We start from the raw sequence: 16392 nt of genomic DNA on the forward strand, positions 1-16392 counted from the left end.
TTTATGACTGAAATAATTACCGCATTGACAGATTCTCGGTCACAGATTTTTTTTTTTTTTTTTTCGTGGTGTATCATCTTGTTTTTTTTTTTAGGGAGTTATCGGTTCCCTATTTTTCGCCGCGCTTCAACCTTTCCTACATAACTCCCTCTATAACCCATAAATTACAATGGATTAAACAAAGCACGCGAAACACGCGCACCGTTGAACTGCGGCTCAGTTTTAAGGTTGTTTACCCGCAACTTTACACACAATAGTAAATAATGTAACTCAGATATTTGAATCACCATCATAAAGTCAGTGATATAATCCTGCTTACACAACTGTTACGTCACGTAAAGATAGTGTTATCGTCCAATTTCAGCCACAAACCTTTTGAAACTTTTAGAACGTGTTGCAGCTATTCCAAAGTTAATCAAGTGCATTATGTAAACAGATGGTGAAATCTGTGTTCATTGAAGCAATCATGACTGGGATTTTATTTCACTTTACGGCTTTTGTATTAATGACTCATCTTCACCCTCTTGTTGGTCTGATATTCAGTGTTAAAATGCAGCACGAAGACCGTCACCCGCATTAATGAAAGCATCAAGCCGGTGCCGCCTCAGTGTCACCGCCGGTGAACCGCACCTCACACCTGAGTTTTGCGAGGTTTTTATTTTTTTATAGTCATCTCTCAGCCGATCTGATGCATCTCAGACATTTAAAGAGCGCGGACCTGCAGTCTGCCAGGTCATAACGACTTCCCTCCCCTCTCCTTTTGCGAGATACAATCATAGGCTGTCAGAGATATCAGCCGGAGCCGGCTCAACTTTTTCTCCCCCAAGTTTGTGCGAGACGTTGTGCGCTCTCTCTCTCTCTCTCTCTCTCGGCTTGACAGGTGAGAATTATACTGCGTCCTTGTCATCTGCAGAGAGAGAGAGAGAGAGAGAGAGAGAGGCAGACGATATTCTGAGCAGTGCTATTTCAGACTCTGGCAAGCTTGCCTCCATCTCCCGCTATCACCCATCTCCATCTGGTGAAATCTGTAATGCTGTTCAAAAGTATTATGTCAACAGGCTGCTACGATTGATATTGACGGGAAGGAAAATAAAGCGGTGAATGGATTTCGGCTTCAGGTGCTCCCGTTTTCAAAGCGCGACACGATGTTGTTGTTTTTTTTTTCATGAAAATCAGCGAAATTAAGTTTGTGAATTTCAAAAAAAGGCACAAAGAGCAGGTAATTGGTTGTTACCGGTGGTGCGATCGTACCTGAGGCGGCAGCAGAGGAGGCGCGCGGGAACTCGCACATCTCGCAGTTAGGCAACAGGCCGCTGTTGGAGTAGGTGCAGGACACGCAGCTCCACGTCGAGCCGGGTTCGGGCTCCGACAGCTTCCGCGGGGTCACGAGGGAGGCGCCGGACGAGCTCCGCCTCCCCCCGAGTCGGGACCTCGGGCTCGGGCCGGGCCGCGGCGTCCGCATCCGCCTCAGCTGCGGGGAGAAGTCCACGTCGGGCGCGACGGGGCTTCGAGAGACGGACTTCTCAGTGTTCTCCTCGCCGCCCGCCGGTGCGGCGTCCGTCTCCGGGGAGACGAGGGGAGCCGTTTCTTCCTCCTCTGTTCTCTTCCTCTTCTTCTCCTTGCCGGCGCTCGGGGAGAAGAAGGAACGGATGTCGTGCTGCTTCTCTCTTTCAAACTTAAGAAAAAAAAAGATGCAAGTTAGTTTTGTGTCTCCAAGGCGGAGAGTTTTCAATCCACCTGTAAAGCGACATAGAATCCATAACACCGATCACAAAGCGGGCATTTTTAACCTTTGAGAGTTCATTACTGTGTTACCAGGATACAAAGGTCTGAGCTGCTTGTATCCTGGTAACACAGTAATGAAAACTACCTGATGACTAAAGTAATTGGATCAGAAAAGTCTTCAAGTTCTTCAAAAGTTCAAAACTAATATAAAAATTTTTTTTTTGAAGTATTCATAAGTAGAAATATAACCCGGATCATACATTTTCTCTTCATGCCATCCCAGTCTATTAAATAATGGCGTCGTGTCTTCATTCAGTCAATCACAACATCACAAAAACCTACTGACGCATAATTACAGTTAACTTTTGCACCATCACCCATTAAAAACGTGGAAATATTTGTTTCTTTTCCACGTTCGCTAATCGCGGTGAACCTTTCACGCTCCCGTGTAGCTCCACAAATCACACAACACATTTTCAGATTCACAGATCTGCACCTACCGTTTCACAAGTCTCCACACACATTTGCAAATAATATTGCCGCAACAAAAACCCCCATATGAAGGACATTATTAACCTCCGCTCAGCCTTTAACTTTCTTCCTTCTTTTATCAAAACTTCCACAGATAGAAACAAACCAAACAATCAGCGCACGACTTTATATGAAATGAGGCTCTTATTTTGAAAAGCTTCTATGTTTTTTGTTAGTTTTTTTTTTACCCATTGGCTTATAATTGCTGTTATTTGCTTGGGGATCTCCATTTGAGTTCATCTAAAGGAAGTAAAACATCCTCCACGCGACTCACGTGGCTGAAGAACACGTCGTCTTTCCCGCCTCCCGCTTTCTCCTCCGCCGGCAGCACCAGCTCGCTCGGCGTCCAGGCGTCGGCGAAGTTGAGGAACTCCCACTTTTCCTTCTCGCCCTCGTCGGCCTCCAGGTACTCCTTCCTGCCGTTCAGAGTGCTGCCGGTCACGGTTTCCTGAAGGACACGGCACATTCACATCCAACTCTACACCCGTCTTCTTCTTTTTTTTTCCTGTACGATGATGTACCACGGACAGATTGAAAATGTTTTAGTGGAATCGCTTTAATGACTAATCTTGACAGCTGGGATCATTAACGTAAATCCCCAAAGTCTGTTCTCACATGCAAATCAACTTCCTGACAGACAGCGTAGAAGGAAATATTCTTCAGAGTCGACGTTAGTATTTAAAGTCCTCCTCTTCAAAATGTTTCAGATTTGGAGGTCGTTTTCGCACCTATCTGCCGAAAGGAAAGATATTTACAATACCTCAGTTTAACATGTACGGTAATACTTTTGTGACACCGAAACTTGTTTGGAAGTCAACTTTTCACACCTGAATTCAATCATTTACCTTCAAACCTTCAAAATAGCAGAACGGGTCGGGTTTTGATGCCACTCAGAAGTTTCCCAGCGACTTATCATTCAAGTGAAATATGACGTCAATGAGCGCTCGAGCGGCTTTGCATTAATCTCTCCCGGGGGTGCCGCCCCGACGTCACCCCTCCGTACCTTCCTGTTGAGCATGGACCACATGACGGTGTCAAAGGTGCCCTTGGCGATGAGGTAGTGCACGTTGACGGAGGACGTCTGCCCGATGCGGTGGGCGCGGTCCTCTGCCTGCTTGACGTGGCCCGGGTTCCAGTAGAGCTCGGCGAACACCACGTGGCTGGCAGCGGTGAAGGTCAGACCCTGGAGAGGACACACACACACACACACACACACACACACACACACACACACACACACACACACACACATTAATATTAGTGAAATCACAGCAAAAAAAAAATCGCTCACATGGAACTGGCAATCCAACATTCAATGAAATTGAATTTGGTGAAATCCCTTTTAATAACAGAATATTATCAACTAATTGCCATACAAGTGCTTGAAGCACCCACTTCTATTCATTGGAATGCATAACATCTGCACATACCAGATCACTCGGTATAATTCATGTCAATGAGTTAATTAGGTTTATTATTAAGAGCGCATCGCGGTTTCAACATGTGTTTTTACTTGCACAAATCTTCACTGTGATTCACTTCCACCAGAAACACTCATCGACTGTGTTTCCTGGTTTGTTTGTATATTATATATATAGATATATACTGTACTGTATATATATATATATATATATATATATATATATATATATATGTTGACTGTGTTTCTTGGTTTGTTGTATATAATATATATAGATATATAATGTACTGTATATACTGTGCATTTTATATTTATATTTTTTATTGCTATTTACTGCTATTTTATTTTATTGCTTTTCTATTATTATATTATTCTATTCTATTCTATTATTTTATTCTATTGTTTCTATTATTGTCTTATTGCTCCTGTATGTATGCTGCTGTAGCGAAAAAATTTCCCCTCGGGGATTAATAAAGTAAATACCTACCTACCTACCTACCTTATCCTGTTTATTGTTGTATTACAGCAGTTTTTCCCTTTTTATTCCCTAAAATGGTCAACAGGAGCGGCGCGAGACATATGTCCATATGTCCGTCAAATATAAATATGTGTTGAGTGCTGTGTGTTTTGGTGCATTTACAGCGCGTACCTGACCCGCTGCCTGGATGCTGAGGATGGCCACTCGGGTTTCCGGGTCGCTCTGGAACTTGCGGACCAGCTGCATTCGTTCCGATGACGGCACGCTGCCGTCGATTCGGATGTAGCCGGCCTGTCGGGACGACAGGGGGGAATTCAACAAATAAATAAATAATCCACAATGGGTAAAATGATCACGTGCAACGTGAAAGGGATCAAAAAACAATAACGAACCCTCCGAGAATTATCACTCATTTCTCGAGTTCCTCTCAGATTTATGAAACTTCTTTGTGTCTTTTAGCGCATTGTTTTGTTTTTCTGGTCTTATCAGATTGCTACTTCCTAGTGTAGCAATTAGCACCCAAAGGCCACATGTTGAATATTTCAACATAGAACAGAGCTAAAACAAATAAAAATGAAATTAAAAAAAGAGTCAAATGTAAAGATGTGTTTACTACGCGGGCACAAACACAACTCCAACATCTCGAACATGTTAGTCGCTTGGCTTTGTAAGGTGTATTCATTCAGCAGCTGCTGCTTCGTTCATTAAACCTGAACTTGAACTTGACATTCACCGCGGTGTTAATGCGCGGCGGCGGCCGCCGCACTCTTTTGATTGGGGTCCGTCGGCCCCGCGGAGCGGCACAGCGGCGGGAGAGTTTCGCTCGTACTGCGCCGCTCCCGCGTGCGGACGGACCCGTACGACCGCACGAATATGAAGGTGAACCTCGCCGGGAGAGAACACACGCAGCTCTGCTTTGACTTGGGTTTAAAAAAAAAAAAAAAAAAAAAAAAATTAAGGTCAAACAAACGTGCTCTCGAACGCCTCAACCTTCGCAAATCAAGCTGCGATTTCGACGGGGTTTCTTTTCGTTGTTGTTGTTGTTGTTTATCTCTTGATTTAGGGCACCGCACTTATTCATTTGGTGAACTGTATTAAAACAAACCCTCCCAATCGGTTCGTCGCCAGGTGAGGAGCGTGCGGAGCGCGAGGAGCGGCGACGGCGTCGTAATTGGAGCGCGGCCGCTCGCCTCTGCCAAGCGCCTCAACACGGCGCGTTCGCCCGTTGTTTTTCTTTTTTTAGCTCGTCTGTTAATTGGTGAGTGCGAACGCGGCGCGGAGCGAGCGTCTCGACGAGGAATGTGTTATCACACGTCTCACCGCGACTTTTTGCATTCCACTGACAGCTCCTCGACCCCTGCGACACGCGCGCACGCACGCACGCACGCACACACACACACACACACACACACACACACACACACACACACACACTTGAACTCCTTCGCAGGTTGCCGAGCAGAGAGACACGAGTTGAGGAAAAACTTACTTGGTAAAATAAAGTTTACTTTCCGAGTGAGAACGAGAGGAGTTCTCTTCCGTCACTATTACATAACTAGTTTTTAAAAATTTTTTTTATTATGTTTCATAATAAAACGTGTTAATTATCTAAATATTGTGCCCATATTAAAGTGTGCATTTAAATTAAGCTTACAGGCGGATGATTCGAGTAACCGGTGACTGCTAACATCTGCTGTGTCCGCGGCCGACTCGTGGGCTCGCAGCTCGCTACCCTGTCGGAGGGAATCACAGCTATGACGGAGATTTGACTTGCAAACACGGTGGGACTATGAATGGAGGAATGAAACTTTAAGCGCAGGGCCAATTACTTGTGGGAGGAGTGAAATATGAATACATTCGGCACATTTAACGCTTCCAGGTTCCTCTTAATGGGCAGTTACAGCCGGGGGGGTGGAGGGGGGGTGGAGGGGGGGACTCTGAGCCTTTAAGTGGAAATGACAGGAATGAACGTTTGTGGCAAACTGAAATATCGGTGAAATAGGGTTCACTCTTGTTGCAAAGCGACTGAACACAAATTTCAGTTCATTTTTAAACCACGTTAGAGCAGCTCAGTGCACGGGGAGCTGGATTTGAACACAACAAGAAAGAAAACGAACAGCGGCAGGATTTTAAACTGACGACTGTTCACTCACGATCAAATCTAACAAAGTACAGACGGTAAAATACATACGTATAGGGCATCTGAAATTCGATTTCAATTCTGTGAATGCAAATAAAAAGATAACTTTCGGGGAACCAGCTGACTTTGAGGATTTAAGTGAAATATTTTTTAATTTTTTTACTTCAAACGCTGCGCTACGGATCACTACAGATATGACCAACAGGGTCAAAGTTCAAGGGCGTATTTTTAAGACAAAGTCGTACGTCCCGATTGCGTACATACCGCACCCGACAGCGGGTACTTTGTAAAAGGAGCCGCAGTGCGTACTGAAAGTTAAAAAAAAAAAAGTATGCGATTTGAAACGCAGCTTGTGGGCAGTGACGTCTTTCAACGGCCAATCAGCTCGCAGTAAAGTCAGCAGGTCACGTCTGCTCCAAACTGTCAGCAGAGGTTTTGGATGAAAAAAGAAAAAGAAAAAGGAGAGGATGAACCTCTACAGAGAGTCGTTGCCGTGGAGATGTGACACCGTCTCGTCCGGTCGTTTTGTCGTTTCAGTTCATCTTGTCATGAACCTTTGGTTTGAACTGAGGCTCAGCTGCTACAACATACTCCCGCCAAGTTACCATAAGATGTAATGGCTGCGTAGCTGACACTCAGCCAAACAATCCTACGTCACTTAGCAACCGATACCACACGTTCTGACACGCGTTCAAGAACTGATGAGGGACACAAATTTAGATCGGACGTACAAACAGGTGGTTGTGACTCAGGAACACGGGTGATAATATAAAGTGCATACTCTACTCCCGTAATGGCATCAATGTGCATTAGAGCTGCATGAATTAGCCGATTCATTGATTAAGTGAAGAAAGAAGAAAATAAATCATTTTTTAATAAAAACAAGCTCAAATTCTCAGATTCCAGCTTCTTCAATGTGACTATTTTCTGGTTGTTTTAGGCCGTGGACTGTTTATCGGGACAAACCGAGACGTCTCACCATTTCTAACGCCCCTTAAATGTGCCTCCACAGATGTCCATCAACAGATAAACGTGTCCCTGTAATCAGAGGGGTAGCCTTGTGCTCAAAGCGGAAGGGGCGGGGCTTACGAAGACACACCCAGATGTGTGTGTGTGTGTGTGTGTGTGTGTGTGTGCGCGTGCGCGACGGTGGTTCGGGGTGACCGGGGTCGTGCGCGTGCTCCGTTCCTGAGCTCCGAGGAGGCCGGCGAGAGTGGAAGCGGCACGTGCGATGTGGAACAGCCTGTCCTTGTTGGAGGTGAAAAAAAAAAAAAAAAAAAAAGCGACATTATTTCCTTTGTGAACTTCTGCTTTAAAACACGAGCCAGCGGTCTGTTTGGAATTTTAAGTGCTAGCGACCGCGGCGCCGCTTTCCAGTGCGTTTCAGAAGATCCGGTCGCCCGCGGACGGCCCGAGGTTACCTTGGCCTCGACGACGGCCTCGGTGCAGGCCTGCAGCATGGTGAGGTGGTGGGCGAACACCAGGAACTTCAGCTGCTCTGCCTCCAGCATCATCTTAATGTAGTCCTTCACAGCTCCCGCCTGGACGGACACACACACACACACACACAGAAATAGACACAGATCAAAGCGAGCTACCGAATCCATCACCGCGCCGCTACGACCACACGCACACAGGAACCGGCTAGATCAGTGGAGAAGTCAATTAATCACAGCGGCATCCTTTCTGCGTGATCGATTCTCTATTGAACGGCGGGGATCCAGACTTTTAAAAAGGAGAGAGCGCGCAGAGCGGCCGGGGCGCATTTGTCAGCTCGCAGATACCGAGAGCAAATCAATAGCTCGCAACTCGGCGGTATGATCGGTGTGTGTGCGCGCTCTTTCTTTTGTTGATTCTGGTGACACCGCACGCCAGAAAATTCACCTCCTCGTCCAAGAAGGCTTTATTTCTCGGTCGGATTCGCTTTCGAAGCTACGATCCGCCACGGTTGCGACCAAAAACGCTCGAAACTAATTTTAACGTGCAGCAAAATGTAACCACTCCCTTTGTTTTCATAAGATGGCGTCAATGTGAAGACCGCGCTTTCCGCCGTTCCCGGTTTATTCGGCGACGAGAAAAACAGGAGCGGAGAGTTATTTTTGCTACTGTGGCGAGTTTTGTCTGAAAAGTTGCACTTTACGCCGTAATACTTTCAGCGCTGCTTCTGCTGACGCCTTTTTTTTTTTTTTTTTGTGGAAAAATTGCCGGAATTTTTGAAAACTTGCACGATATTGGGCGAGATTGCTTGAATTTGCGTTAATTACTGTGATTGCGGGATGTCCTGGAGGAACTGTGTAATGTAGCCATCAGGGTGAGAGGCTGATATTTTCGGAGGCGATATGCGACAGACTTGCACACGCTGCTAAAAAAAAAAAAAAAGGAGTATCAGGCTGCTTCCCTGTCAAAGTGACAGCTGCTGACCAAAATTAATGCAGTAAAGTAATGCAAGTAAAAGTTCTCAGCTTTTCCACTCTGGAGGTATTTACTTGTGTTTTTTTTTTTTTTTTTTGTACCTGTTAGTCATGTTTCATTTATGAAGTCAGATGGTAAGAAACGCCTTAAAACCATCACAGCCCAAATGTGACGGACTCGTGTTTCTGCTGAAGCCTCCGACCTTGATTGACAGCGTGAATCTGACGGAGCGTGTTGGCTGTGCCCCGCAGGTATCCGCGGCTATCGTTTCGCCGCCCGGCGATCACGCTGCGATGGCTGCGGCCAGCTTTCCCGCCAGTTCTCGGGTGGATGTGCTGTACGAGCGTGTCATTGAGCATCCGGCTCATTTCAGAGCCCCCCTCCTCCACCCCCAAATAATAATAATAAAATTTAAAAAAAAAAACTGGCCAAAAATAGCAGCAGCGAGTGAGAAATACTGAGGTTTGATTTGAGTGAAACGGAGCTGTGACTAGACGGTTTTGGAGACAGGCCGCTTCTCTGTGGTGCGAATCCCAACCCCTGTAATATCCCCACCTCCTGCAACCTGACAACCTCTGCAGCCATCACACCTGCTCTGGTGGGAGAACCTCTGCTTTGCCTCGCTGATAATTAGCCGATGCGCCCGATAATGAATCTCTCCGCCAGGCCTGCCGACCCTGTTCTGATCTGGGGGGTCCTCATTACTGACGGCTTGGCTTCGCCGGCTTCCTACCGCTGAGTTTAATTAGTGCACAAACTTCTCGGCTGTCTGAAGCGGCCTGTTAGCTCGCTTTAAAGTCCAGCATCAGAGCTGTCCTCTCTGGGTAATTGGGAGCAGATGCTTGGCGGGTAAAGCAACAAAAATACCCCAAAGGCGTTTGGCAGCTCAGTCGCCAGGCCGACTGGCAGGCAGGCAGGCAGGCAGGCAGGCAGGGGCCACGATGCTCGTCAGAGTGACATAGATCTGTGAATCTATCCCACCCTCCCACCCCTCCCGATGATCCAAAAAAAAAAAAGACGAAAGAAAGCCTCTTTTTTTTTTTTTCTTCTTCTTCTTCTTTTTTTTTTTCTGAAGTAGAGAAAAGTGTGTCTGACTCTAAGAACCCAATAGGGGAGGAAATGAGACTGGGCAGTATCGGCTTTGAGGTGGGCGCGGGAAAGGGGGGCGGCGGGGGGGGGAGAGATGAAAGGAGGTCCGGTGTTAGGCTAAACTGAGCAGAAATCCAATCAGCAAACAACACCGAGAGCAAAAAAAAAAAAAAAAGAAAAAGAAAAGATCCAAAGCTCGGAGGCAGGCCGAGCGGGCGAGAACGGAGCGTGTCGATGATTGCATTCGCTGGTTATCTCCGGTCTTCGTTAACCTCGGGGCCGCGCTCCTCATGGCTGAGGGCGTCGGGCTAATTGAGAGGAATGCCGGCCCCTCGAACGTGGCAGAGGGATACTGTGTCTGGAAAGGATCTGTTTACACAAACCACGAGCGTAAAGGACGGAGCGGCAGCTGCCTGTTCTCTCAGCGTCGACGCGAGCGAGGCTGAAAGCGGATCAGAGGTCGGGAAGTTACATCACCGTGGAAACAGGAAATGTAAATGTGGCGTTCGATTTTTGACACTGCTGCGACCCCCGGCCGCCCCCCCTCTCGCACACCGCAACCATCCGGCCGCCTTCCCACATCGCTTATTTCTCTCATTAAAAAAAAAAAAAAAAAAAGAGTCACTTCAAACTGAGAGCCGGCGGAGTTTCCATAGCAACACCATCACAGAGATGCTATTTCAGTGCGGTGTGTAACTTTGATATAAGGTGTAATCATGCCAGGCTGGACGCAACCAAATAATACCTCAGTTATAACTCCCCTACTTTGTCTAAGTGCTTTCGCTGGCGACCATTAGGCTCTGTTACCATGGCGATGCTTCCCCATGAGATCTCACTGAGTGGTCGGCCAAACGCTCGGAGAACGATGCCGTACGTTCAATTTACTGTTTCCTGAAACATGGAAATGAGAGGAAAAGAAATAAGACTTTGTTTTGCTCCGTTTTCAGACACTTAAACTGTTCAGGATGATTTATGGACTTTTAACTGTCAGACTTCAAGAGGGTGAAAAAACCTCTGAGGATATCATGTGCTTTATATATTTTTACATATATATCTATATATAGATATCTATATAGATATCTATATAGATATATATATATATCTATATATATATAATGATTAGATCATTATAAGTAATTTACTTGCACTAATTTAAAAGAAATCCACCTTGACTTTTGCTTTCTCTCATGGAAGGTCCCGTTTGTTTCATCCAACCTCCTCCTTTTCACCCTTTCTGCTCCGTCACATGACCTTGCGAGTATCTCGGACACCCACAGCTGAGCTGCAGCCCGCAGTACGTTAGGCCGAAAGCACGAGCCTACGTTTACTCCACACACATCAACATCCCTTTGTTTCTAGTCCTTACGTGAAGCTCAGCTAAGCTAATTGCTTCTCCGGCTTTATGCTGACATGGGAGCGGTATCGATGTTGTCATCAAATTCTGTTGAACTGTTCCTTTAAACTTTTCCCTAAACCGTTCAAAGCTTTCGGACTCGAAAGAAACGACCAAATTTTCTTCACAAGAATCACCTGTTTGACCTCAAATCAGATTCAGTCTGCGCCCCACATCAGTGTCTTCAACTAATGTATAAATGCATGGCGGTCCAACTGGAAACCTGACCTGCAATACAAACCGAAGATCACGGCCGGTGGTGAAAGGATGGAATGAAAGGTACAGTGCAAATACTGTAAGATGAAAAATAGTATTAACATTAAAAATAAGTCACTAATGCGTCGTTATAGTTGTTACTGAAAGAGACGGGAATCGTAGTTTTTCGCAAGCATTCATTTATGAGGAGGTAATAGGGCTTCGACGGGGACTATTTCTTGCGGCGGATTTATACCCATGTGGTGTATCAGTGAGTATATGGCAACAGGAAGGTGTGTGTGTGTGTGTGTGTGATTGATGTCGACACTATAAGGATCTGGATACACAGAAGACCTCCAACCTCGTCCCGAATAACAAAGTCTGGGGTGAAACAACATCCGGCACCACCTGGTCTCCCGTTACCTTGGCGATCGCCGTCTGCTTGTACATCTGCGTGACCAGGCTTACGACCTCGGTGAAGGGGTTGTCGGTGGCGCCGGCGACCCCCGACCCCAGTCCCCTCGTCAGGCGCTCCCACTGCGCGACGCCGGCCGCGGCCTCCTGCGGAGCGAAAGGAGAGCGCAAAGGCACTTTACGTCTTCATCCCTCGTTCTCTACTGTTTTTGAGATATAAAGGGCAAAACAATTAATGGTGCTGCTGGGTGTCCTACTTTCCTCTGGAAAGAGGGGAGAAAGAGAAAAGAAAAACAGAGAGAGAAAAGAGAGATGGGAGAATTCCCAAGGATCCTCCTCCTCCTCCTCCTCCTCCTCCTCCTCCTCCTCCCCCTCGCCTCCGACCGGGCTGCCGTGTTAGGTGGGTCATGAGCGTCTCCCAATTATAGCCGCCTTGTGACAAGCCGGGGTCGAAGATGGAGAAGCAGCCCGGCCGCTACAATAAATCAAAAGACGCCCGGCGCTGCTCTCAAGGTGATTGGCGAGGAGTATTTAAAGGCGCGGAGAGGAATCGCAGTCGGGGGAAAAGAAGCAGCATATGCCGCCCTCCCGCTCATAAACAACACTTGTTGTAGGTTCATCATAAAAAAAAAAAATAAAAAATAAAAAAAAAAACAGGACTCCCAGGCTTCGGCACATTTTATACAACATTGCATGGAAAGCAGAATCCTGTGCTGCAGGTTTGATTCAATTCTGGTGCACCCAAAAAAAAACAAAATCAGAAAAGTACGACTTTGTCACTTTAATACATCTGAATTCAGGCTGCAGCATAAAATCTAACACTTCCTTAAAGCATATGGCAAGTTGACGGTAGGTGGAGGTGGGCCGCGCCTGATTAAGAAACAAACATACACATAATGGGGAGTGGGGAGGGGAGGGGAAGTGATAAAAATGAAGAGGAGCCTTACAAACACCACACTTCTCCGAGCAAGTTTCGCAACCGTTTCCTGAGTCGGTACAATGAGAAGATTTCTGGTGCAACATGAAAGCTTTTGCAGCATTTACCGGAGTAATTAGCATTTCAGTGGCTTCAAACCTTCGTCAAAGTCAAGGACGGCTGAATGAATAAATAGTATCATATTGCAGGAGCGAAGCGGAGCGGCTGCTTCCTTCATGTTTTTTTTCCCCCTCAGATGTTTCACTCAGCAGCACCTACGTAAACACGGCCACGGCTGTCTCTCAATGTTGGTTTTTTTTCTAATTAGAAATCGCACATTCAAGCATTTTCTTTATAATCTGCTGTGAAAAAAAAAAAAAAAAAAAAAAAACAACCCTCTCTGAGTGGCCAAGCACTCCACCCTGGATGATATTCACCAGGCTAACACTGACAAAAAGGCCAGGGCTGAAAACGCAAAGGGCAGCGGGGGCATAAAAAGTGTCTGGCTGCGGAAGATAAAAGCCATCATTAGGGAGCAAAATGAGATAGAAAGGAACGAAGCGGTGAGCGGGACACTGTACGTATCGCCGCTTAGCAAAACTACGCTTCAAAGGGCTGTTTAGATGGAAATAATGTCCGCCCGGTCTTTTTAGGTTTTATATTGTGCACAATCCCCCCCATGCTTGTGGGAAGCACAATAGCGGTGGATTCGGGTGACTGGACACTTCACACCTCCCGTTTCTCGTCTCTTGAAAAAAAAAATACAAAACAAACGTCCATTTAGCAGCGAGGATGAAGCGGCTGTCTATTCTTCTCAGCGGACAAATACCTGTTACAAAGAAAAAAAATTTAAAAGGAGGTTTATCTCTTGAAAATAATTAAAAGCAGAAAACCCCGTGCGACGGGAACAGTCGTTTTTTTTTGTCCAAAAGACAAATGAGCTGGTTTCGTCCGAGGACATCGAAGCTGCCGTTTCAGCCAACTTCAGATAAGAGAAGATGTGACGTGAACTTTTCCAACATCGACGCTCGCCGGCCTAATTGGCGCCGCGATGTTGGAACACTGACCATATTTAGCCCCCCAATTACAGCACCCTTAACATTTAGGGACAATGGGGCTAAAAAAAAAAAAAAAATCCCGCGTCATCACTTTTTCCTGAGCAACTTCCTCATTGCGTAATTAGAGCTCAGATTTCACATGCAAAAGGGCACCTGAAGAGGTGATGAACAATATTGATCTCATTCTTATGAATATTTTGCTCATATTTCAAGTCCAAGTTGTCCGTGCGAGTCTCTCTGTTCTGCTTTCTGTGGGCAACTTTCATTCAAGTAGAACCTGACACTGCAGCAGCGATTGAGAAAATAATTAGATAACGTGTCCGCACGCTGACTCGAATAAAGAGGCTTGACGGGAATTTAGATGCTAAAAATAAACCGAAAAAGCACAGCGGTCCAGGACTTGGGGATGGGAGAGGTCGAGCCGGGGTGACAGTCATGGAGATGAGTGATACAGCGGGCGGATTACAACGGACCACTGTTACAACAAATCCAGACTTTCTTATCTCGACCGGGAATAGTGGAAAAGCTGCGTGACGAAATGCGCCGAGAAAATCACAACACGTACCGGAAACTCCCACGTCCGATAAAGACGTGATTAATAACTGGGTTGTCGTGTTACACTGAATATTTCACCTGTCAGTGCTTTTCCTGTTGCGGCTGTGCATTTCCGTTCAGTTGATTTTGCGATTTCATTTAAAGTCTTCAATCCATTTTCAGTCATTCATTTGATTCATTGAGTCGAGCAGGAGGTTTCTAACCGTAGGAAAAAAAACTCAAAACTTTACATTGTACGAGACGCATCTGGATGGACGGTTGGATAAACAAGCAATCTGATGACATCACCTTGGGGAATTACAATAGGCATTTTATCATAATTGACTAACATTGTACAGACAATTCATTTATAATTATAATCAGTGAGTTAGTTAGCCCCATAAAATGTGACAACACACTTATACATCACATATTTGATAGAAATGTGTCACCCGTGTACCTTTGCAGCCTCCTTGGGCAGGTCGAAGGGGATTCGCTGGCGGATTTTGGGGGGCAGCTGACTGAGCACCTCGGCCTTGAGGCGGCGGATCATGATCTGGCTCAGCTGCCGGTGCAGCTCGTCCAGGTTGGACGCGCCGCGACAGTCCCACTGCCTGCGAGGCCCGAAATACCTGCGAGAGATTGAATGAGAGGTGAAAGCCGTGCCTGCTGACGCATTTATTTTATATATATATGTATAAACACACAAACTTCTCAACGGGAGAAACTTGCAAAGAAAACACACTTATTTACAGCAATGCCCTGAAGGAATAGTTAAACACATTTAAACATCCCCACCTGGGAGCTGCCCAGCGCTGCAGCAGCTTTCCATCGTTTACCGCTGAGCAGCTCTGCTGGAGCAGTCGGGGATCTTTTCTTTTTTTTTTTTTTTTTTTTTCTTTTTTTGCTTAAGGGCACTTCGCAGAGCAGGAAACTATTTTGTCTAATGGCCACAGCAGCAGGTTCATCACCAAAAACTTTCACAATTTATCAGCCAAATGGATTTTTTTTAGAATAGAACTGGCCCTCCACACAAAGCCTGGTTATCTGCCATGTTGGCTGCAAGTGTGGACAAACTTAACGAGACGCTGCCAAAATGTGCCGTTTCACACTTCCGTGTTTAAAAGTTGTAGCTGCTGAAGGAACGGGGTGGGGTGTGGGGAGGACCGACTCGCTCCTTCTGAAGTCACGTCTCCTTCCGCCCGGTGTGCGGATTCGAACCAGCAACTCTCTCGCTGCCAACCGGCCTTCTCTTGTCTCCACGGCGACAGCATCTGCAGTTATGAAAGGACCGATGGGGGACGACTGTGCTCAGGTGGCACCGCCTTGTGCCCCTCGTGCGTGTCTGGATAGCTTCAGTGTGTGTGTGTGTGTGTGTGTGTGTGTGTGTGTGTGTGTGTGTGGATGTGTGTGTGAACGGCATTCCCCAGCGACACAGAGCACTATTATATACTAAGTGCTGCCGTCGGCGGCGCCGGGCCCTTCCCCGGCCGACTGTGATGGACATCCAAAACAATGCATTTGATGTGTTTGTTCACACATGTAACTGATCGTCACTGGCAACTGGCAGCCGGTTGGCATTTCACGCTTTGGCTTGAGCTTGCGGTCTGGCTCTGACAACAAAACCTCAACTCAGCAGCAGCACCGCCACTCCAAAACTCAGGTGAGGGGCCCGCCTTGTCCCAACAGACACAATTAAATAGTAGGCTGAGATCCCACTGAAGCTGTGCTTATTTCCACTAAGCTGCAAATAATGAGGTGGCCACAAACTTGAGGAGTTGCACCTAAAGTGAACATTGTGGGGAAATGTGCTGACTTTGATTTTTCTGTAGTCTGAGGGAATCAATAACACACCCAACATCTGCCAGAAGGTGGTTAGCCTAGCCTAGCATCCCGAGAGTAACAAGGTAAAATAGTCCGCCAACAAGCACCTCCCTCCAACACGCTGACCATTTTTCGCTGCCTTTCAATGGGGTCGTGAAGAGTCCACCTTCACGCGCCCCTCTCGCGATGCTGATGTCCAGATGCTCTGTTGAGCTGTGACGTTTGCTGACATTTTAAAATAAACAGCGGGAGACTATTGAAGT

General features: G+C 46.5%; 1 protein-coding gene across 3 annotated transcripts in view; it reads right to left on the bottom strand.

The window, feature by feature from the left end:
- zranb3 (zinc finger, RAN-binding domain containing 3) overlaps positions 1-16392 on the bottom strand; it is a 71943-nt gene that overhangs the window by 36888 nt on the left and 18663 nt on the right. For all 3 annotated transcript variants that reach the window (XM_069166414.1, XM_069166415.1, XM_069166413.1), the window contains exons 7-13: positions 14766-14937; positions 11807-11944; positions 7716-7835; positions 4326-4445; positions 3260-3439; positions 2531-2704; positions 1252-1675 (exon numbers count right to left, since the gene is read on the bottom strand). In XM_069166414.1, the coding sequence (XP_069022515.1) occupies positions 1252-1675; positions 2531-2704; positions 3260-3439; positions 4326-4445; positions 7716-7835; positions 11807-11944; positions 14766-14937 (1328 nt within the window). The remainder of the gene's footprint in view (positions 1-1251; positions 1676-2530; positions 2705-3259; positions 3440-4325; positions 4446-7715; positions 7836-11806; positions 11945-14765; positions 14938-16392) is intronic.

The sequence above is a fragment of the Embiotoca jacksoni genome, unplaced genomic scaffold (genome assembly GCF_022577435.1).
Source record: "Embiotoca jacksoni isolate LCO1_2020_lvr unplaced genomic scaffold, fEmbJac1.0.p SCAF_38, whole genome shotgun sequence".
Lineage (NCBI taxonomy): Eukaryota > Metazoa > Chordata > Actinopteri > Embiotocidae > Embiotoca > Embiotoca jacksoni.